This window comes from Pelobates fuscus, chromosome 1 (genome assembly GCF_036172605.1).
Source record: "Pelobates fuscus isolate aPelFus1 chromosome 1, aPelFus1.pri, whole genome shotgun sequence".
Classification (NCBI taxonomy): Eukaryota; Metazoa; Chordata; class Amphibia; order Anura; family Pelobatidae; genus Pelobates; species Pelobates fuscus.
The window spans coordinates 404,745,785-404,770,128 of NC_086317.1; the positions used below are offsets into that span (position 1 = coordinate 404,745,785).

Here is a 24,344-nt window from a genome sequence, read left to right on the forward strand (position 1 = left end):
CATGGGAACGGAGATGCCCTGCGTTTCAAGCCTCCTCTTCGTTTGGCTGCTTCCGGGTATGGTCACTTCCGGTTTCGGCTCCATTAGCATCATGCGTTCCATGGTGCGTTCCACCGTGCGTTCCACCTGTATGGCCGTATTAAAACTGTCCTGTGCCATTTTAGTGGATATAGTCCTCGGAAAATTCATAAAGATACATCAGAGAGAGCAGTAATTCATCCAGTATTGATACATTAGCTTATGTATCCCTAGTGATAGAGCAATATATATATATATATATATATATATATATATATATATATATATATATATATATATATTTTTATAACATGTGTGGCTCACAATTTCATCTATACTGCAGGAGCAGGGGCAAAAAAAAGGGGACAGGCAATGATCTAAGAATATAAAAATATAAAAAATGAGCTGTATAAAGACCCTAGTGTATTTCATACTAGGTGAAGACATACAGGATATATGTGGAACCAAATAAATAAAAGTTCATAAAAAATGAATGGGTAGGAGCAACCCTATATATGAAAAAAACTCCAAGTGCAATAAATGAACCCCAGAACAAACAAGTCTAAAAAAGGGAGGTATATTCGAGGCTTATCAATATATATATATATATATATATATATATATATATATATATATATATATATATATATATGACCCATAAAATCAAATGAAGAGGCTTAATAAGACAAACTAGTACCATAAAAAATGCACTTACTATATAAAAGAGGAATAATAAGAGGAGTAAATAAAATCAATTGATTAAAAAATGACACATTTCAAAATCTGAATTTAGACCGTTAGGGATAAGGCTGTTTAATTTGAAAATCCATTCCATTTCTACTTTGCTGAGTTTTAAATTGAAATTACCTCCTCTCCAATCTTTAGATATCTTATTGATTCCCCAAAACATTGTACCTTTTATCTCACAATTATGATGGGTTTTGTAGTGTAATGACACGCTGTGTTTTTTAAAGCCTTTACTGATATTTCGACTTCTTCGATTACTTCTTTTTTACTCCAATTACTTGTTAGTTGAATCCCCCATGTATTGGAATTTAAAATATTTAAAAAAGAAGTAATCTTTCTAGATTTACATATATAGAGAGAGAACAGTTCTATTAAAACAAAGAATCATTTCAAAACTGTTGAAGCCAATAGTTTTATAGGAAGAGATAGTTGTCACTTCCTACCATGGTTAGAAAATGCCCCCAAGGGGCAATTCCTTAGAATAAGAAGGAATTGCACAGATGTAGAAATGTTTGAAATTCAGTCCAATAAAATCAAATCAGATTTCATAGAAAAGGGGTATGAAGAAACGAAATTAGAAATATCAAGACAGGAAATTAAAGAAATAGAGAGAACTAGCATCTTACAATATAAAAAGAAAGAGGAACTTGCCAATAATGGAATTCCGTTTATATGTAGTTATAGCTCTAATAATTATAGAATAAGGAGGACTGTGTCAAAATACTGGCACATCCTCCTCCAAGATCCAGCTTTAAAGACCTTTCTTCCGGAGAAACCTCGCTTTATTCACAGAGGAGTCAATAATTTAAAGAAGTCCCTAACTTCCAGCTTTATAAAAGACAAACCCAATACTGGTATGACTTTTTTAAACACAGAAAAAGGTTTTTTTGGTTGTGGGATGTGTTTAGCCTGTAAAAGAACGGAAAATAAAAAAAGGCACATAAAAAATTCATATGTAATGAAGGGCTAGAATATCCGATTAAAGAATTTATAACATGCCATTCGAAAAACCTTATCTACCTCATACAATGCCCATGTGGGCTAAACTATATAGGTAAGACCACAAGAGCTCTACACCTAAGAATAGAAGAACACGGTCGAAATATCAGTAAAGGCTTTGAAAAACACAGCGTGTCATTACACTACAAAACACATCATAATTGTGAGATAAAAGGTGCAATGTTTTGGGGAATCAATAAGATATCTAAAGATTGGAGAGGAGGTAATTTCAATTTAAAACTCAGCAAAGTAGAAATGGAATGGATTTTCAAATTAAACAGCCTTATCCCTAACGGTCTAAATTCAGATTTTGAAATGTGTCATTTTTTAATTGATTGATTTTATTTACTCCTCTTATTATTCCTCTTTTATATAGTAAGTGCATTTTTTTTTTAATTCTTTATTTTTATTGTGCAGGTAGGTACACGCATTGTCAAGACGCCACAACAGCGTTCATTTGCATATGCAGTCAGTTTAGTCAGTGGCATGAGTTATTTGCACATTTTTAACATATATAACCAAGCTTAACGTTACAAGTAAGTACAAGAGTTATCTATTTGAGGCTTATATCGTAGCTTAACAGTACGTTGCAAAAATATAAAACTGTTTAAGACAGTTGCATGGCGATTAGAGTAAGTTAGCACACATTTTTGGGTTATTAAAACAAGTATGTTTAACGTGTCTACGCAAATTACTTCATATAGATAGTCGGCAAGTAGTGTTTCTAAGACACATATATTCTCAAGGCTAAAGATATAGACCTGCATACATCAACATGAATATTAAACAGTGAGATTTCCCAGGGAGGCTCCTGGCTGGCTAGTTGCATGTGGTAAAAAACAAAGTGTGCCAGGGGTGATACCAGAGCTTAGGAAAAAAGATGTGGTGTCACAGGAGTTCAAGGGTGTAGGATAGTAGTGTCGTAAAAGGACAACAGCTCGTCGTCATGCTATCCTAGCACCTGTATCAGCCTATGCCGGACAGTGGTATCGCATTGTCCTGCTGCTTTAAGAGGGACGGCAGTCCTCTGAGTCTCTGTTGGTGCCCCCAGGTTGTTTCTTGTGACCAGATTGGGTTTGTTCCCGGCACCGCAGTTCGTTGATGGTTCTCCGTGATAGTCCGCAGCGCGATCCTCTCGGTAGTCTTCCTGCGTTGGAACGGTGGGCTCTTTGCGGTTCGCCGCCATGTTGGGGGTCTGCGTGCTGCTGGAGCCACAGGCTGCCGCTTGGTTTGTGTTTGCCGTGATGTAGAGCAGCTACCCGGTTGTTTTAAGGGGGGATGCTGCATTCTGCTCTCCAATCTCTGCCAGAAATCTTCAAAGATTTTGTCCAGTCTGGACATGACATCTTGCCTTTCCCCCGTGTTGCTGGGGGTCCTCGTGGCAGCCGCCATCTTAGGTAGGTTGATGGTTTGTGTGTGAGCTGACATGGCTTCACCCCATGGTTCTGTGTGAACAGGGCAGCCTCCCAGGGGTGGACCGGGATCACCCCCACCGGTCCATAGGGGGGGGAAACGGGGCATCTGTTTTCCAGTAAGTGCCGTCGTGTAACCCCAGACCGGGAGATCGGCCGCCTCTCCCGCCCGGAGCAACCTAGGCCGCATGTTCCGAGACGTTCAACAGATGGGCTCGCGTCGAATCTTTGGGTCCTGCCTTGTTCCTTAGCTGGAGTAAGTAGTAGGTGAGGCCCTGGGTTCGACCCAAATCAAGCTGGGTTAGGCAGAAATTTGCTTATTAGTCGGCATAGGAGAGGAGCTCCCTCCATACACGTCTCTCCTCCATGCCTGTCAGGCCCCGCCCCCGTAAGTGCATTTTTTATGGTACTAGTTTGTCTTATTAAGCCTCTTCATTTGATTTTATGGGTCATATATATATATATATATATATATATATATATATATATATTGATAAGCCTCGACTATACCTCCCTTTTTTAGACTTGTTTGTTCTGGGGTTCATTTATTGCACTTGGAGTTTTTTTCATATATAGGGTTGCTCCTACCCATTCATTTTTTATGAACTTTTATTTATTTGGTTCCACATATATCCTGTATGTCTTCACCTAGTATGAAATACACTAGGGTCTTTATAAAGCTCATTTTTTATATTTTTATATTCTTAGATTATTGCCTGTCCCCTTTTTTTTGCCCCTGCTCCTGCAGTATAGATGAAATTGTGAGCCACACATGTTATAAAAATATATATATATATATATATATATATGTATATATATATATTGCTCTATCACTAGGGATACATAAGATAATGTATCAATACTGGATGAATTACTGCTCTCTCTGATGTATCTTTATGAATTTTCCGAGGACTATATCCACTAAAATGGCACAGGACAGTTTTAATACGGCCATACAGGTGGAACGCACTGTGGAACGCACCGTGGAACGCATGATGCTAATGGAGCCGAAACCGGAAGTGACCATACCCGGAAGCAGCCAAACGAAGAGGAGGCTTGAAACGCAGGGCATCTCCGTTCCCATGGAGATTGCCCGCGAAAAATACAAGCCTGAAGCCCACAATCAACAAAGGTATATAAGCAGGAAGGAGTCCACAATGTCTTCTGAACATTTTTCCAGCTGAGGAAGCCAATTTGGTGAAACGCGTCCTGGATGAACAGTGAGCAGACAGAATTGCTTTTTTGGACTATAGCCACTAGTGTTATTTTATCTGCATACTATTTTTAAAGTTACATGTTATACTATTTTTTATACATAATAAATTACATATATATATTTTTCACACTTACGGCTTTTATTCCTACCTGCTTTTACAAAGAAGGAATGTGGTCCTTAACCACATACACCTTATGAAGCGAGCCGATATATTGGCTCAGGGTTTGTGAGTATATAAACATTACCTCGTACTATACCTCCTATATACATAGACTGTACTACGCTATATGTTCCCTCCTATACCCATTACCTAGGACACTGCACCTGGAGAAAACTTGGACCTAAAGGAGGGTGAGGGTCGCCTCTACGGACCCTAAGGCGCATATACCTGAGCTAGTGTGATAGCTCTTTAAAGTGTGAGTTAGTGATCAACGCACTTCTTTTTGATTTACACTCTGTATACAGGTTACACTATGTTCTGTATATTTGTGTTTTTTGTTTAAGGTTGACCTGAATATAGTGAGACTACCCATAAGTGTATATGACCTATCAAGGTACAGCAAGGATTTATTTAATCGTTCCAATATATCCACTACCATTAGAGCGCTACACCTGTTATCCCTTCCTTTTCTTTAAGCCAATGACTGACCAGCAGGACTGGCATCCGCCTTATGCAGCCCTGCAGAAGCTGGATGCAGTTCCTCCAGGAAACTCCTATCATCATAATCACTACAGTGAATTTTGGTTTTGTTTTATGTCATACCACGATTCACACTGTTTGTTAAAAATAAAAGAAATGAAAAACAAACTAAGCATATTACAGATACATTAAAGAGAGTTTTTTCCCACCAGTGCTAGCTCACCAGGACTTGCAGGTTTGAATGCTACCCCGACTCCAAGAAATTTCACAAGAAGAAAGATTGACAGTTGTGTGGGAATATGAGATTTCTTCAGTGTAGGGCACTTTAGAATTCCATGCACGTTCTCCTCCAATGCCCATTATGCATTCGCACCTATGTGTAATTCCTTCTTTCATTGTTTTATTTCCTTTCTTCCTTCATGTAACTAAATGTGTAAAGTTTAACTCATTATTATATATGTATGCTGAATATGCAAGTATGTATGAAAATGTAAAACCAATTGTGCAATATTTAAAATGCTTTCACTATTTCAACAGGTACACCTTCACTGGAATTTATACATTTGAATCACTTGTAAAAATCATTGCAAGAGGTTTTTGCATAGACAGCTTTACGTTTTTGAGGGACCCATGGAACTGGTTAGATTTCAGCGTTATTTCGATGGCGTAAGTTTTCAATATCTTTTTTTACATTATCTGTGATTTAAAATGTCATTGCTTGTGATTGTTCAAGTCAGTAGGTAGAATTATTTAATACATTCAAGATGTGTTTGTTACATTTTTTTTTTTTATTAAGAATTGGCTATTGCTGTTGCTTGGGGAAAACCAATAAAATACGTGCAGTGACTTCACCCCTATGGGAAATCTTCACAAGACATTGAAGGGCTATATCTCACCCTGGATATTAGAGAGAGATAAAGATTCCTGTCTATCTCTAGCGTTATACTACACCTTTTAGGAAATCAGAAGTCACGAATTACCAACCAGAACAATAGCAGCTGTAATGACAAATATAGAGATAAGTCATATAAGACTAATGGAACTCATTTCCTCTTAAAACTAACCTATAAACAATAAGGACTGTAGTGTACTACAGTAAATATAACAGAATTAAACTGGCCATACGTGCAACTGGTAGCAGCAATAGTGCTGAGGGCACTTATGTGACAGTGACCCTAGCAATGTCCCATCACCACTCTGGTTAACAAGGACATGATGGCCAAAGCAGAAATGGTAGGAAATTGCCACTGGTGGGCAGAGACCCTAGTTCACTAAGTAAACTGTAAAACAGTGAACTGAGGGACAGCCCCAGAGCCCTCTTGCCATCATAACCACTTTAAATAGATGAAGTGATTGTGATGCCCAGTGTGTTCCTTTGATTGATTTGATCCACTGAGATTCCATTTGGAGATTTTTGGTAAAAAGAGGAATACTGTTCTGGATCTGCTTTGTGTCCTTTTAAAAAATATAGAGATAACACTGAGGAGTAAATCTATTGTAAAATATATTTAGCCATCGTAGCAATGTTAGTGAGGTCACTAAAAGTCTTGCTTTAAAAAAAAAAGAAAAAAAAAAGATAAGAAATTAAACAATTTTCTCCCACTTTGATATATAATTTTTATATGTGTTCCCTGTTACTGTACAGTAATGGTATCCAAACTTAAATGCAATAATTGTTGGAATGTTCAGTGTAGACTCTCCCCAAGTAGGGAGATCTGCCCTTGTTACTTGAATTAGACCTCCAGAGATGCTCATCGGCATAGGTTTGTTTTACTATATTGTTTCCTAACAATTATGATCGCCATTTTTAAATTCTAATAGGTGCAGAAAAACACCTGCTAGAATTATTTTGCCTTGCTAAAGTTTTCAGATCCTTGAACAATTTTTACATATCCCTGGATAACAAATAGTAGACCTCAATTTTGTTAAATTACATTAAGACACAAAAATAACCTTTTTAATGCTGGAATAATCTTTTCAAATATCTTTAAGGAAAAAAAACAAAAAGCTGAAGTATGTTACGTGCATAAGAATTCAAATTCTGTGGAAGCATATGAGCAGATTTACTTAAAGAAAATGTCCCATGGAGGACAAAATGTTACAACTGGTCTCAATGTGTGAACTGTTACAATTCCTCCATTTTTGGAATATGAACACCCACTTTTTGTATCATGGATCAAGTTGAAGAACTGAAGAAAAATAAAGTTATAAAAAATTGTAAAGGGATGCATTCATATAACAGTGTTCAATAAAAAAAGACAGTCAAAATAATATATATTTTACCATAGTGTGTCTGTTAAAAAAAGCGATACTGGGGGGCGTGGCCTGACAGCTCACCGAGAAAGTCGCATGAACGTCTAGCTCCGTGAGACACCAACCCTGCACAGCGATTTGACAAGCAGTGGGTACCCCAAAACTTCACACCGACACACAGCGGTGCCCGGGTACAGCATGGCATCAAGATCAGCCAGAAAACTGAAACATAAACAGCCTGCATTACAAGTTTCGGCACTGACGCCACCACGCGCACAGGCCCAAGATGGCGCCGGCGCGCAGTACTCGCCTTCCGCATACTCGGACCGCAGCGACCTCACCTCCATCTCGGAACCGGCGGCAACACCTGCAACCGACCTCTCCATCCACAAAATGCTGCAAACCTTGAAAACATCTCTCCAAGCCGACATGATGAAACTGTCGCGAGACATCAAAACGGAAATCCAAGCGCTCGGAGACAGGACGGCGCATCTTGAAGACAAGACAGAGGAAATCATCTCTGCTCATAACACGCTGGCAGCTGCCTATACAGAACTAGGAGCCAAATTGGACTCCCTCACGAACAAAGTTGCGGACCATGAGGACAGGGATAGGCGCAGCACTATCCGCCTCCACGGTATTCCCGAAGAGGTTCTACCCCAAGACCTTCCCTCCTACGCTGCGCGCCTGTTCCAAGCATTGGTCCCCGACTTGACACAGCAGGAGTGCCTAATTGATCGTATACACCGCCTGCCAAAGCCTAAATCTCTTCCGGCTTCGGTCCCAAGAGACACCATTGCAAAACTCCATTACTACACCAGCAAAGATAAAGTAATGAGAGCCGCAAGGATCACGAAGGCACTACCGGAAGAATTTGCAAGCGTTCACCTCTTCACTGATCTCTCGGCCGCAACCCTGCTGAAGCGAAAATAACTAGCAAGCATCACCAAATCCCTGAGAGACGCCAACGTCCTTTACAGATGGGGATTTCCAACACGCTTAATCATCCGCCGCAACGGTGCAGACTACCACATCACTACAATGGAAGAAGGAATGAGGCTCCTGAAAGAATGGGACATCAATCTATCGAAACTTGCCGAGCAAATTGCTCAAGCGAAACCGCAAAGATCAAGGTCCCCGAGAAAAATAACGTCAGACTGGAACATGGTGTCTGCAGATAAGTGAAATGAACTGACTCTCTACCTCTTACTATAATTGAGCACACTAGCCCAACAGTTTTATCTGTCAGGGTCAAGGACTGTACACCCTCTTTCCGCCCTATGGCTCCGCATCACACTGGGTACCAGTTATAAGTACTCCGTAGGTTGTACCTTTCATTGTTTATTACACAGCCGCTGTGGCTGAGCCTTGTTGCCATGCCGGGGCCCTTGACCTGGGCCTGGTCATGGCAGTGACGCACTGGGAGTGGGGAGGAGAGATCTCTCTGTGTTCATATGTTTTACTGATGGGTACTGTTTATCTCAGTGTATACATACAATGTGTTCCACCCCTACACGTTCCGCCCTATAGCTCCACATTACACTATGGATTGGCTATACATTCCCCTTCTGTTATACCTATTACCGTTTAACGATCAGCCGCTGAGGCTAAGCCTTGTTGCCATGCCGGGGCCCCCGACTCGGGCCCGGCCATGGCAGTGACGCAATGGGTAGGGAAGGGGGCGACCTCTTTGAAATCTCTATGTTTCACTGAGATATACTGTCTATTTTAATGTGTATATACACTGTGTTCCACCCCTACACTCTTCGCCCTATAGCTTCGCATCACACTGTGTACTAGCTAGACGTTTCCCTTATGTTGTACCTACCACCATTTCATGAGCAGCCGTTGTGGCTGAGCATTGCTGCCATGCCGGGTCCTCGACCTGGGCCCGACCATGGCGGTGATGTGCTGAGTGCGATGGGGAGGGATCTCTCTGTAGTCTCTAGGTTTCACAGAGATATACTGTCTGTTTTAATGTGGATATGCGTTGTGCCTTGTTGCCACGCCGGGGCCCCCGGCCGGGGCCCAGCCGTGGCAATGACGCACTGGGCATGGTGGGGAGAGGTCCCCCCACGAGCTCTGTGTTTCATGGGGATATACTGTTTATTTTAATGTGTATATGCATTGTGCTCCACCCCTACTCCTTTCACCCTACAGCTCCACATTCCACTAAGTACGAGTTACACGTTTCCCACATGCTGTACCTATTATCATTTAGTGAGCAGCCGCGGGGGCTAGGCCTTGCTGCCGCGCCGGGGCTCTCGACCTGGGCCTAGCCGTGGCAGTGACGCACTGGGTACAGAGGGATCCCCATACGGTCTCTGTGCTTCGCTGGAATATACTGTCTATTTTATTGCGTATATACGCGGTTCAAAGCACAGCATCCATTGTTTTTTGTCCTGACGGACCACGTAATGCTCTCCCCACTAGACTGTGATCATATAAGTGACCATATAAGTGATCATATAAGTGTACAGAACCACAAACAAAATTAAAGCTACCCCTAATTATCTAACACACCAGGGTTGTTAGACTTCTCAACTCTCACCACCCCACTAGGCTCAACAGAGCCTTTTCATTACCGCGATCGGCGTTTTTTTGTATATAGTTCTCCATACTTATTTGTTTCAACACTCTATGTGTTTCTGTTACCCTTCTTCCTACCCTCCCCCACCAAACAAATGATGCAAAGTGTCAAAAAAGCACTTCAACCACATAATACGTTAGTACCCAAGGTCCTCCACACTTTGGGCAGCACATTTCTTATGCCACAACCGCATTTGCATAATGTCCGCGTAGGAGACCCTAATATAGGCGCTACAACCCCCCAGCTGGGGAGCTTGCTCCCACCACTGGCCGGCACAGCAACTGCTCCCATACCATCACCATGATACTCACGATTCTATCTCTGAACACGAAAGGCCTAAACTCGCCACATAAGCGTAGAATGGCGCTTGAAGAAGCAAAAAAACACAAAGCCCAAATCGCCTTCTACCAAGAGACCCATTTTAAATGGGGCGCACGTCCCAAATTCTGCTCCAATGCATTCCCCCACGATTTCCATTCATGTTACAAGAAAAAGAAACGAGGTGTGTCTATCCTGATAGGAAAAGGGGTAGCCTTCTCATTACTTAAGAAAACGAGTGACAAAAATGGCAGATACTTGCTTCTCCAATGTTATATAAACAACGATCCATACACGCTTATCAACATTTATGGCCCACATACTAATCAGGTTGAATTTATGGACAAAATCTTCGCTCTAGCGAACGCACATAGATTCGGAACTACTGTCATAGGAGGCGATACTAATTTCCTCCTAGACAGTTTTCTGGACTCCTCATCCACTGCTAGGCTACCCAACGCATCAGCACGTAAATCACACAAAACGGCGTCGTCGCTCTGTAATCAAATTCTTCAACACAACTTTCTAGACCCCTGGAGAGTCCTCCATCCGCTAGAAAGAGATTATACCTTTCATTCCCTAGCACACAACACATACACCAGAATCGACAGATTCTTAATCCCAACAACGCTGATGCACGCAGTTCAGGCGACAAATATAGGTCTTGTAACCTGGTCAGACCATGCCCCAATTACCCTCACTTTGAAGGAACAATGCTCTGCGGTGGGCAAAGGATCATGGAGACTGAATGACTCCCTGTTGAGAGACCCTAAAATTGTAGATCAACTCAAGGTAGACCTCACCGACTACTTTAAGACGAATCTAACCCCCGATATGGACATGACTACTGTTTGGCTAGCGCACAAGGCAGTACTAAGGGGTCTCATGATTAGAGCAGGTAGTCATGCTAAAAAACAAAGACTCAAAGACTACTCTACCTTAATTGCCCAGATTACAGACCTCACACACAAAAATAAAGCGCATCCCACGCAAACATTACGTCACAAACTCTCCATACTACATACCAAACTCAAAACCCTGGAACAAGCCAAAACTACCTACATACTTCAACGCTATAAACATAATTTTTTCTCACAAGGGAACAAAGCGGGTGCGCTATTAGCTGCACGACTTAAAGCACGCGCAGCCCACTCCAGAATAGCGTACATCGTCACAGCAACAAATCAGAAACTCACAAATCCCCAAAACATAGTTGATGCTTTTGCAAGCTACTATAGCAAACTCTAGGACATCCTCAATTTCCTAGCACAAACCGATTTACCCAAACTATCCCCAGAAGACATAGCTTCCCTCACTGCACCATTTACCACCCAAGAAATAGACTTTACAATTAAGCAGCTCCCAAAACACAAGGCACCAGGCCCAGATGGCTATACCAACTTGTATTACCAAACTTTTGCCCCGGTTCTATCGCCACACCTATCCACACTCTTTAACCACTGCTATTCACAAGGAACCTTGCCCCCAGAAATGCTAACAGCCCACATCTCCACTCTCCCAAAACCAGGCAAATCCCAAACACAATGCCAGAATTTTAGACCTATATCTCTACTGAATGTAGACGTCAAACTGTACGCCAAACTCCTAGCCAACAGGATGTCTGCCATCCTCCCCACATTAATACACAATGACCAGTCAGGCTTTGTCAAAACGAGACAAGGCTCGGACAATACAAGAACAATCTTGAATATTTTATCCCACACACATACCAACGGGAGCACAGGCCTTCTCTTAGCATTAGATGCAGAGAAGGCCTTTGACAGGCTCAACTGGGACTACATGCAACGGGTCTTACAGGCGTTTGGCTTTACCACACCTATAATTTCAGGCATTATGGCATTATACAACGCCCCGACAGCCCGGGTTTCCAATGCGGGCTTCCTCTCCACCCCATTCAAAATAACCAACGGCACACGCCAATGGTGCCCTTTATCCCCGCTCTTATTTGTCCTATCTTTGGAACCGCTGGCACATATAATTAGACGTCAACCCGAAATTAGAGGCATGATGGTGGGCAAATCGGAACATAAGTTGTCCATGTTCGCGGACGATATTCTTTTAACGTTGAGCGAAGTACCCTCATCTCTGCCCACCTTGATGTCACTCTTGAAACACTATGGCAGTCTGACATATTATAAATTAAACCAAACGAAAACTCAAGCACTACCCATAGGCCTTACTAAATATCTCACTCAGAGACTCAATAACACTTATGACTTTGACTGGAGGTCAGACTACGTCACATATCTGGGAGTCAAAATCGCGCCCACGACTGAGCAACTATTCCGATACAATTATAAACCACTTCTAAACCTATGCAAATCTGAATGCCTACGGTGGAAACGAGTCAAGCTAACTTGGCTGGGCAGAATCAACACAGTAAAAATGGTCCTCCTTCCCAAAATACTATACGTTTTTCGTCTCTTACACTTACGGGCCCCACCTATGTTTTTTTAAATCACTCCAAAAGGTGCTGTCCTCTTATGTCTGGGATGCTCACAGACCCAGAATATCCCAACGCTTCCTCCAGAACCACCAGACAGAGGGGGGAGTAGGCCTACCTGATATACATACATATTATAAAGCGGCCGTCCTAGAAACAGCATTGAAATTGCATACACCCAAGGGGGTATACCAATGGGTCGATATGGAGGCTGATCAATTCACTGCCATATCGTTAGTAAATACGCTCTGGACACCCAAGCCACTACGCCCTAAGGACGTAACAATCTTCCCAACCACTTCACTAACCCTGCATCATTGGGACATGGTACGCCAAAAACAAACCACACCTCACAAATATCATCCTCATTCCCCTTTAACAGCCCTGAAAGCGGTATCACCTTGGCTCTCGCTGAACTCATGGGCCAAATTGGGAATAACCACACTAGATCAAGTCCTTCTCCCGAACCGTATCAAACCCTTTCCAGAGCTACAAAGGGAATTTCACCTACCTAACTCCTCAGTATTTCTATATATGCAACTCAGGAGCGTCATTACCACCCATGTTGCACATGGAGCCATAGTACACGAACCTGGCCAGCAGGAACTAGAGGCTTTATATGACAGATGCTGGCGAACCCCAACAAAGCCCAAGTCCCTTACCGCCTGCTACAAAACCATTCTACGAATCTCACCACCTCCAACCCCTACGTTTGTAACACAGTGGATAGCGGAATGTGCAATATTATCCAATAGGGAAATACTAGCTTCTCTAAATGCACTTAGAGGGCTGACACAGTGTTATTCCCATTTTGAAGCGCACAAAAAACTGGTGTACAGGTGGTACCTAACTCCACAAAGGCTTCATAAAATGTACAAGACAGTCCCCTCACACTGCTGGAGATGTGGAACCGAAAGCGGAACGATGACCCACATTTGGTGGTCGTGCCAACGCATCCGACCGCTATGGAGAGAAGCGCAAACTATATTGAGAACCATAGGCATCACTACACCACTCCTAGACATACATACAGGTATATTTTTAATGTATCCCAACCTGGTAACAAAACGAGTAAAGATTATCATGGCCATTGTAACATTGGCGGTGAGAAATCTCATCGCGACCCACTGGAAATTACCACAATGCCCCTCCAAAACTCTCCTAATGGCAAAAATACATCAATACTATACCCATGAGTGTCTATTCGCCCAAACAGCGGCTCTTAAGACGAGACTTTTAACAACCTGGGCTCCCTGGGTAGTTTTTTTGGGAAGGACAAGCTATGAACCCGCCCTATCTAACCTATTGAAGCAGTCCTCTTCAAGCCCCAACTCATACAATCTCTGAGCCCAAAATAAGGTAACATAGAGACTATCACAACGCTGGATTAAAAGGAAGGTACCATATTTTGCACTGCCTCCCGCAGCATGTAAACCCACCTCCGTGTCACGCCACCTGTGACAAGAGGCACGGAGATCTGGTAAAAGGGTGGCAAGTAATGATTCATGTCATAACCATATACTTGAACCAATGTTAAAAACGCTACAGCCCACTACCAAGGTGGCATAAGTCAGATTGCATTGTGAACGGCACTACTGTACAACATGCTTCACACTATTATAGAGCGCACCCCCGCTTATCCTACGACACATAAAAGTTCTTAGTGCGAAACCCCACACAAGCCTAAATCTACGAAACAGAAAGCAACTCCCGAACCTCCTAAGACCTACACGTGTAAGAAAGTACAAATGTTGGCAAGTCCACGGGGTAACCCGCTAGGCCCGCAGCATCGCCGCTATGCCCCACCACTGGATACGCAGAACGATACCCCAAACAGCACATAATAAGGTACCAAAGTATAGGCTACGTTTCGCTTACCACCACATACTATATAACTACCACATACTATTTAATAATCACAATGCGCAGCAATAAGTTGTAGGTCCATCACATTTTAAGTATGTTATGCTTTGTATGCTACATGCTGTATTTAACATTCTATGCTCCGTCTACGCATTATGTAAAACTGAGTGGCTTCACGCTGCATTCCATATGATGTTGTATCATTGTTTATCCTTGTATCCCTACCCCAACCCCGCCTTCTTCTTTCTGTACCCCTCCCCATTCCCCTGATAAAACTTGTCAATAAAAACCTTAAATTTAAAAAAAAGCGATACTTCTTCATATCACTCTAGAACTGCCAAGTAAGACAAACTTTAAAATGTTATGTGCAAATGAAGAGATTTCTGAGACATTCCAGAAATCTATAAAGGCAACAGATTTCAGCGGCTGATTGTGGACCCATAAATTGTACACCAACCATATTAAGAACACTCATGCCAGGGTAAATTAGAGTGCCACGGCTTTGAGTTAAGAGTAATGTTTTGGTAAGAAAGTACTTTTTGGTCAAAACTAAATGTGTCAAGAGTAATGCAGAACTAATGCGGTCCACACCTTACGCATCCAGCCATTTATTAAAGGGAAATTCTAGACACCAAAATAACATTGATGCACTTGATTCTTGGCATCATTGATAATCTGTATTTTGTATACTCAATCTTTGAAGTTTGCAAAATAAAACACTTTGAAGAATTCTGCACCGTAAGTTTGCCTCCATAGCCATGCCTCTCCACAAAAAAAGCACCGCTCAGCTGCCAAGAGTACTGAGTGAGGTGGACTACTGGAAACCAAGCAGTCTGCATTAGAAGAAGAGGACACTCATGTAGATGCACAATCGACAGACATGTAGTATATGCTTACAGTTTCACAAGCAGCTTGATTATGGATTGAGTGAAGTATCTTTTTATCAATATGAATATAAAAAGAGTTGTTAATTTCAACCTTGAGCGCCCTGTTAAACCAAGTGCAGGAAAAGGCTGTAAGAGGAGCTGCAGTAAGTCCAGTATAAAACAAGATTGGGAAGTAATTCTCTTTTTAGCACATGTTAAACTATAATTAGACATTTTTGAAAAGTCACAGCAGGTATATTTTGGTGTTTGTGGGAGTCAATGCCTGCTATCACACAGTCCCTCAGAGCATCTGTGTTACCGTTTTAAATGGTTGCCTACAAACTCTGTCTAACCAAATTGAATAATTTTCCAAGAACAGGCTGAAATTACTCTGTCAAGGCATGTACACCTATCCCAACAGATTTGTAGCATTTATTGAAACAAAAGATGGCGTGTATATCTGCAGGCTGTTTCACGGAGAACCTACTATATTTAAGTGTTCTTGCATAGCAAGACCACTTAATGTTATCTCACATATATATTATTATTATTATTATTAAGTGTTCTTGCATAGCAAGACCACTTACTGTTATCTCACATATATATTATTATTCTTATTATAGCCAAATTTACCACCCTAACTCCTCCCACAGTTTTTACACTACATAGACAGTAATATACCGAAACGTGCGGATTGTTCCCGATTGGTGTGCTATTACTTTGTGGAACGTTTCGCCGAATGGTTCTCGAAATATCGTCGTTCTTGTGGCGAAATTGGTCCCATAGGAATGAATGGCAAAATGTTCAAAACTAGAGTGGGAGCTGGCAAAAGCTGAAAAATCAGGACATGATTTCTAAACTGCCACCACTCCCTCATTTTCAAGCCCACCTACACAAATCTTATATCAAAACGTTCAGTTATCCCTCCTGCCACTAAAAATGCCCACGGCTAATCCATAGTCCTGATAGTTTTCACAATATGACCATTTGTTTGCAACTCATGCCGTCCATTGACATTCATTGAAACTCCACTCTAGCCAGCTCAAACTTGAAGGGCAATTTCTAAACTGCGACTGTGCCTTCATTTTTAATACTTCAGAGACATACTATGCATCAAAATGTAGGTTTGGGTCTTGTGATTCTCACAATATAAAGCTCTTCACTGTAGGATGTATAGTTTTTAAAATACGACTGTTTGAAGATGGCAACCGCCAAAATACTCTGACCTGTGCCAGGCTGGAGCAGCAAGTGATGTCATAGACAGGGCCTTTTGTACATCTGGTAATGTTTTTATAAATGTATGTTTTAATGTAACTGTAAAGCATTTTGGGCAACAATGTTTCAATTAAATGTGCTATATAAATAATTAATAACAGTTACTCCGCCCACTCCAGTTGTAGACTACTGGTGGAGGCAAGAACACTTTACACAATTTCCCCAGAAATTGTAGCTTTTCTAGTTTAAATTATTTTTCTTTAATGAGTACTCAAATCCCTCCTTTATTTCTAAAATGATCACTATGCACAAAAACTCCCTGTTAAGGTCCATTCTAACTGAACAGGTTAAGCATAATGTGGAGCAGAAGGTTTTTAATTTGCAAGATTCAGTGAGAATAGGGTGTCTCTGGTTCATTCTCTCTGCAGAGTACCCTATTTTATCAATGGAATGCCAAGAGGTTTTACAACACTACTTACCATATGGCTCTCAGCCAGTTTCATCTTCCTCCCAGACTAAGTGCACACTTGTGCATCAACATCCTGGCTGATATTCCACTTTGAAGTTCCCAATATGAATGACACACTTGTTGACAGCCAGGGCACATGTAAGGGCCCATAATGTATTATGACATGCCACATGAACTGGCCATGGTATCTGTCAAAATAGGCATTGTTTATTATGATCTATTAATTAATTCCCTGGAGAATATTCAACACCTAATGTCACAATTTCTTTATCTTTACTACATGCCCAGTGCATCCTGTTTTACATTTTAGTAATATGGTGGCCTCTTAATTTTAGCTGCAACCTCAAATTCCACAAAACTTACTTGGGGAAAGTGTATACTAACATTGAGATCAGTTAAGCATTGTCACCTTCATTTATTACAGCTAACCTAATGCACTTTTGTACTCATGTGATTTGTAAAAGTTTTGGTTTCCAAGTCTAGAGATCATTTAAATAATTAGAATATTTTTCATAGTCATAATTATGAATTCTTTTAAATTAGGGTCAACAAGATTGAGGTAATCGGAAAAGTTACATTTTATATCCATATTTATTTGTAAATTTCCTGTGTGTTTCTGTTGATGGGAGGGGGGAGGCGCATCACTCCTCTTCTACTTCATAATTTTTCAGGGTCCTCCAGACTAGATACAGAGTGGTTATTGTTGGGCTGATTTTGCCTCTTAAATCGTCAGCACCATTACAAGTAACTCTGATTTAATTCTGCAGGTATATAACAGAGTTTGTAAACCTAGGCAATGTTTCAGCTCTGCGCACTTTCAGAGTTCTGAGAGCTTTGAAAACTATATCAGTAATTCCAGGTAAGGTAGCCTGCAGTTGATGTTAGGTGTTGGGTAGGCCCTGTGATGATGTTCTTGTTGTAGCGGTTTTGTGTTTTTGTCATTGTGTTTGTGTGTGACCTCCCTTATTGCAGATATGTAACAGAGTTTGTGGACCTTGGGAATGTCTCAGCGCTGAGAACATTCAGAGTTCTCCGAGCTTTGAAAACTATCTCTGTCATTCCAGGTGAGAAACTATTTAAACACTAAGGCTGATGCTGTTAACTAAACATAGTTTTGATTAATTTCCTTCAAAAATGGTACAGATACATTTTTGACAGGCTTTGCAGTCTGCATTTCTTTGGGAAGACAAACTGGGCAACAGGTGAACAAGGTTGATGGATAAAATGGATTCCAAAAGTCAAATTTTATCTTTGACTCTTTCAGAGGAGTATATATAGAGAGACCTATTTAAAAAAGTGGTTTCATAATAATATGTAATCTATTGGTACACTTATTTCCCATTTCAGAATCAAATTCACAAGTCTTTAGGAATTGAATACTTTTCTTTAAAAAAATAAAAATTCCAAATCTTATCTATCAATCCTTCAAGACTGCCAAGCTTAATGTCGATAGACATTTGTTGCATGAATTTCAACAAATCACCTGCTATATAAATTGAACAACAATATACCACTCTTACATTGAATTTTGAAAATATCTCTTAAATTTACAGGTCACATTGAGAGTTTTATTAACTGCATATGCATATGGTGGTGCTTTTCCTGTATTGGGCAAAAAGTGCTGTAACTAGAAAATAGATATTCCAGAATAACTCTCAATTCACATGTGAGAGATTATTTGAGGTGGCCCTGAATGCTATGATTATCTATGGGTCATTGATTGAATTGGACTTAGTTGTTTGATTAACAATGAGTCATGGAGCTATAGCGAATATAAAACAGTAATCTGATAATCAGATGAGTTGCTACATTTTAACAAACTTTACAGAATGCAAACATTGCCATCGCTACATCTGAAAACACAGCACCGGCCACATTTGAAAGCAGTGTAATAATTTTTGATGGAAGCATCTTCCACCAAGATTATATTAAGTCTCAGGAAATGCCCTACAATGTTTATATGTGTCACAGTTAGTGTTCCCATTTAATAATATAATGGGAATTAGGGTCTAAGATTTCACATGTAATCTTGAATTGCTTATGGCATTTTTGGTGTGTTTCCAGCACATTAGCTGTAATATGATCAATATTTTAAATGTTCTTTTTTATTGATGTTGGCAAGCAACACACTATTGTAGAGTGATTGAAAAGTTTTAATTGTATAATTGAGTTGAAAAATGAAGTGCAAAAAGATACAAGGATTTATGTATAAACATCAGTTCTACGATAATATTCTAAACGTGGAACAGGAACATGATCGTATTTATTAAACAAATTATAGAAACTATAATACCGTACATTAATAGCCAAATTTAGGATAAACAGTTATGTATGTCCAGCTAAAATATGCCAAGAGGAAATGGTAAAATTGCACAAAAATTCCAAAGCAAAAATAAGCTGAAGAACAAGAAAATAAACCAGAGAACATTATCTACCTTAAGCGACAAGTATTCACAGTTGTGGGGAACCTTGAAAGAAGGTCTGCTCCTCAATAATCAGCTCTTCATTTGAAAGTCCAGGTCCTTGAATCGTACCAACCTCCATGTGCAAATATAAACCGAAGTATAAAATATAAATATCTTTGTTTAGCTGTAATAAAACATGCTGGGATCGGGAGGGACAGAACCTAGGCCAAATTATTAAAAATTGTTAGAAACATTTCCAAATGATTTGTCTACAAAATTCCCATGGACATTAGTGGTGAATTCTGTAGATAAGTCACTTGGAAAATTTCCTCAAGTGTTGAATCATTTGGAAAGCTAATTAAATCAAGGCCATAGTCTGATGCCTGGTAGTGTGCACTTGGCATTTCGTCAAAAATGCCATGAGGTGTCCCCAGTCCAATGCAATGCAAAGCAAACCCTTACACTGTCATTAAAAAACTGAACCCTGAAATATGAGTACTCGGCCGACTGAACAGCAGGTAGAGCTGTAGCATGTGAAATAAAATTTGCTACTATATATACACTCTTCATAGTTGCCAACATTTGAAAAGAATTTCCAGGGACACTTCGCAGCACAGCTATCAATTACTACCTTGAAAATTTACAACACCCACTGCCACAAAGCTCCACCCACTCTGGCCAACCCGCATAATTAATCTCCGCCTACTTATCAGTGCAGATTGCAGGGTCTACTCAATAAAGAGAGAATTACAGGGAATTGAGATTGTAATTTTAAACTTAAAGGAACACTATAGTCACCTAAATTACTTTAGCTAAATAAAGCAGTTTTAGTGTATAGATCATTCCCCTGCAATTGCACTGCTCAATTCACTGTCATTTAGGAGTTAAATCACTTTGTTTCTGTTTATGCAGCCCTAGCCACACCTCCCCTGTCTATGACTGACAGAGCCTGCATGAAAAAAAACAACTGGTTTCACTTTCAAACAGATGTAATTTACCTTAAATAATTGTATCTCAATCTCTAAATTGAACTTTAATCACATACAGGAGGCTCTTGTGGGGTCTAGCAAGCTATTAACATAGCAGGGGATAAGAAAATCTGAATTAAACAGAACTTGCAATAAAGAAAGCCTAAATAGGGCTCTCTTTACAGGAAGTGTTTATGGAAGGCTGTGCAAGTCACATGCAGGGAGGTGTGACTAGGGTTCATAAACAAAGGGATTTAACTACTAAATGGCAGAGGATTGAGCAGTGAGGCTGCAGGGGCATGTTCTATACACCAAAACTGCTTCATTAAGCTAAAGTTGTTCAGGTGACTATAGTGTCCCTTTAAGGCCAAAGTAGCCGAATTGGAAAAATTATCCCATCCAGCTGCACTATTTCGACCTAAAGTTTAGAATTCCCACCTCAATTCCCTGCAATTCTCTCTTTATTGAGTAGACCTTTAAAACACCAAGTTCCCACCAACAGTACCATGCATACTTGGTATGCGATAGATACATTTGCAGCACAGCATCTATATCAGGCAGGTACATTTTATCACTTTTAGGTGAGTTGGGTATCAGTGGTGACACTGTCAGTACAAGTACAAATATAGAAAGACCTTGTGCAGATGTGATTTAGTCAGAGAGTTGTGTCTATACAATAGAACACACATTAGTTCACAAACAGACACACTGTGACACACACAAGCTTACTTCAGACAAGCTCACTGACACACACACACACACACACACACTCACTAAATGCAAGCTCCCTGACACACGCATAGTCACTAAATACAAGCTCACTGACACACACAATCTCACAAAATACAAGCTCACTGACACACACAAGCAGTATCATCTTAACAGCGTTATGGGCTGTGTATGTCAAGGGTGCTTTGTGTGTGTGTGAGGGGTGCTCTGTGTGTGTGTGTGAAGGGCACTTTTTTGTGAGAGGTGCTGTGTGTGTGGGAGGGGTGCAGTGTGTGTGTGTGAGAGGTGCTTTGTGTGTGAGGGGTACAGTGTGTGTGTGTGTAAGGGGTGCAGTGTGTGTGAGGGATGCTGTGTGTGTGTGTGAGGGACTGTGTATGTGTGTCAGAGGTGCTGTGTGTGTGAGAGGTGCTTTGTTTTTGTGTAATGGGGTGCTGTGTGTGTGTGAGGGACTGTGTATGTGTGTCAGAGGTGCTTTGTGTGTGTGTAAGGGGTGCTGTGCCCTGGTCGTCCGGTGGTGGTGAGTTGTCTATAGACTGTAGCTCCTCTGGCTGCAAGCTATCTTCACTCCTCCCACGAGCAGAATGCTGTGTCGGAGCATTGCCATGGTAACACGTGTGCAATGCTCTGCACCGAATGCTTGCAGGAGGAGCGCTCTGCCTCCTAGATCCTCCCGCCCTCCCTATCACTAACGAAGGTCCTTTTGGCAGGTGAGGGAGATCTTTGATAGAGCCCACAGCAAGAAAGCAGGTCTCCTCTGTCAGCCTGGGCACATGGGCATCATGCTGGGGCCCCCATGCTTGTGGAGCCCCCGGGCAACCGCCCAGCATGCACATGCGGATTGATGACCCTGCACACAAGTTCACTGACACACACAAGCTCACTACAGACAAGCTCGCTGACACACACACACACACACAAGCTCTCTAAAGACAAGCACACTGACACACAAACAAGCTCAATGACACACACACAAGCATTCTCACTAGCAGGCACATACATACACACACACACACACACAAGGCTGAGTATATCAAGCCTACCTGGCACTGAAGGCTGTTGCTGGGAGGTCAGATAGCCATCTTGGGCCTCTTCCTCCTGAAGAAAGGTCTGCTGCTTAGCAGGAGCGAAGCTTTCATGCTGGAGGCGGAGCTAACATACGTGGGCGGAGCTTACATAGTGGGGGCAAAGCCTGTGGCCGTGAGGCGGAACAGGAGTCTGTGTGCTGGGGGAGCTGCTGGGAATTTGGAAGGGAGGCTGTCAGTGTTCCATCTGGCCCCAGCACCTCTCCCCAACCCCCAGCATCTACCAGCACCTCTCCCCAGCCCCCCAGCACTCTCTACAGCCTGTTACAGTCCAGGGGAAAATAATGAAAGCACATGGCCCAGCAAGTTGCCAGGACTGTCCCGGGAGAGTTAATTGGCCGGGACAGACTCCAGTTTGCTTTTGAAATGTTTAATCTAAAGAAGTCACCATTAAAGTCTATAGGGATTTTTGTTGATACAGGATGGAATAATTTATGTCAGAAGGAAGTAAAAGAATCAGAGTATGTTAATCATGCAAAGTCAGCTATTTTGTATGTAGGTTTATGTCTGCACAATTGGCTACAGACACAGTGACAGAGGATACATAATGGCTTAATATGAAATAGGAGGCTGTTTTAAAAAAAAATGAATTTCAAAAAGTGGGTAGTGGGTGAAGTGTCCCAAGTGACGAAAGATATCTGGGTCTATCCAGCATGAATCTGAAGCAAGTGCTTAGGATTAAATTTAGCATTAAATAATATGTGATTTTGTAGCATATATGGATATTTTACCATATTGGGAAATCATTTTTTTTTTTTAGCTTAATGAGAAATTTGAGAATATAATGCATTAACTGAAATTTGCTAAAGTGAACGTTTATTATATGTATTATATACATATTATCCATTTATAGTGACTTACGAGAAAAAAATAAACATTTAAATATTTACTAATCTTATTACTGGTGTGTGCTGGAAACTTAAAGCAGTTTTCCATTTTTCTTTAACAGCAAAAATATCAAATTGAAGATTATCATATTTCCAAATATATTCATGCATGACCCAAGCAGTTTAACGCTTATTTTTTCTGTTATGTGTAGGTAAATGATTTTTTTTTTATCTTTATTTTTTGATTGGCTTTTTTTCTTTTGTTTATGAAATACAGTTTCACATGCTTTATATTCTAAAGTTTTGAGAATGATAATGAAAAATCTGCTCAGCCTTGGAGTTTAAATGAATTGCATGGACATAATCCGACCCTCAGCCTGAGTCTTACTCATTATTGAATTTGCTTAATGTGTTATGATTGAACATGTTGCATGTAACAAATTATGACTTTATGTTTTCTTTTCTTAAAGGAACACTCCACTGAAAATTGTGTTATTTTGTTTTTCAATTTAGTAGATATACCCCACAAACATGCATGTATTTTTTTCTGCATGTTTTTTTGGGGGGGCATATAAAAACAGTTTGCAAAAGCTGTACACCTGTTGTCTGCAGCCTTTACAAGCCTTCCTATCTTTCTCTGATACTGACTTTCAGCCTGTGCCGAGGAATACACCAATCAGAGGCTTCTCATCAAGAATTCCCTGTGCTGGAGCTGCGAGCATGGGTTCGCCAAGAAAGTTGTTTTATGCTTCTCAGTGGGCTGTAGTGCAGCTCATTGAGAATGGGAAGGCAAGCATGTGTCTGCCTCAAATTATAAAGTGTATATTTCTATTGAAAAACGGTTACATGTATAAATCTCTGTACGCAAAGCAATTCAGCCAGCTGATGCGCTTTATGTGACTGGAGTGTTCCTTTAAGTGCTTTTCAATTTATGTTGTTTATTAAAGTGAGAAATCTTGATGTGCCCTGAATTATATGTTCTAGCGTGCAGACATGTATAATTTATCAGTATCTTCACTTAGGTTTTTAATATAAACATTAATGCAGATAGTTTCATAACTTATTTCAACTGTTTAAGAAAATGTTTGATATTTTTTTTCTAGTCATTACAGTAGAATACTGACTGTTATATTAGAATTGTACTGTATTTCTGTACCTACAGTATATGTGTACTGTTAATGTTGGCCTTCTTTAATCAGATTAGGATATTGTAGTGGGAGCACTTGGGCAGATGCATATATACACCATATGCATGTATACAGT

The 24,344-nt window shown here is 40.8% G+C and overlaps 1 protein-coding gene across 1 annotated transcript in view; it reads left to right on the forward strand.

Annotated features, from left to right (window-relative positions):
* The window catches only part of SCN8A (sodium voltage-gated channel alpha subunit 8), a 143,490-nt gene that overhangs the window by 62,557 nt on the left and 56,589 nt on the right, over window positions 1–24,344 (forward strand). Inside the window, exons 5-6 of the mRNA XM_063428129.1 lie at window positions 5,570–5,698; window positions 18,043–18,134. Coding sequence (XP_063284199.1) covers window positions 5,570–5,698; window positions 18,043–18,134 — 221 coding nt within the window. The remainder of the gene's footprint in view (window positions 1–5,569; window positions 5,699–18,042; window positions 18,135–24,344) is intronic.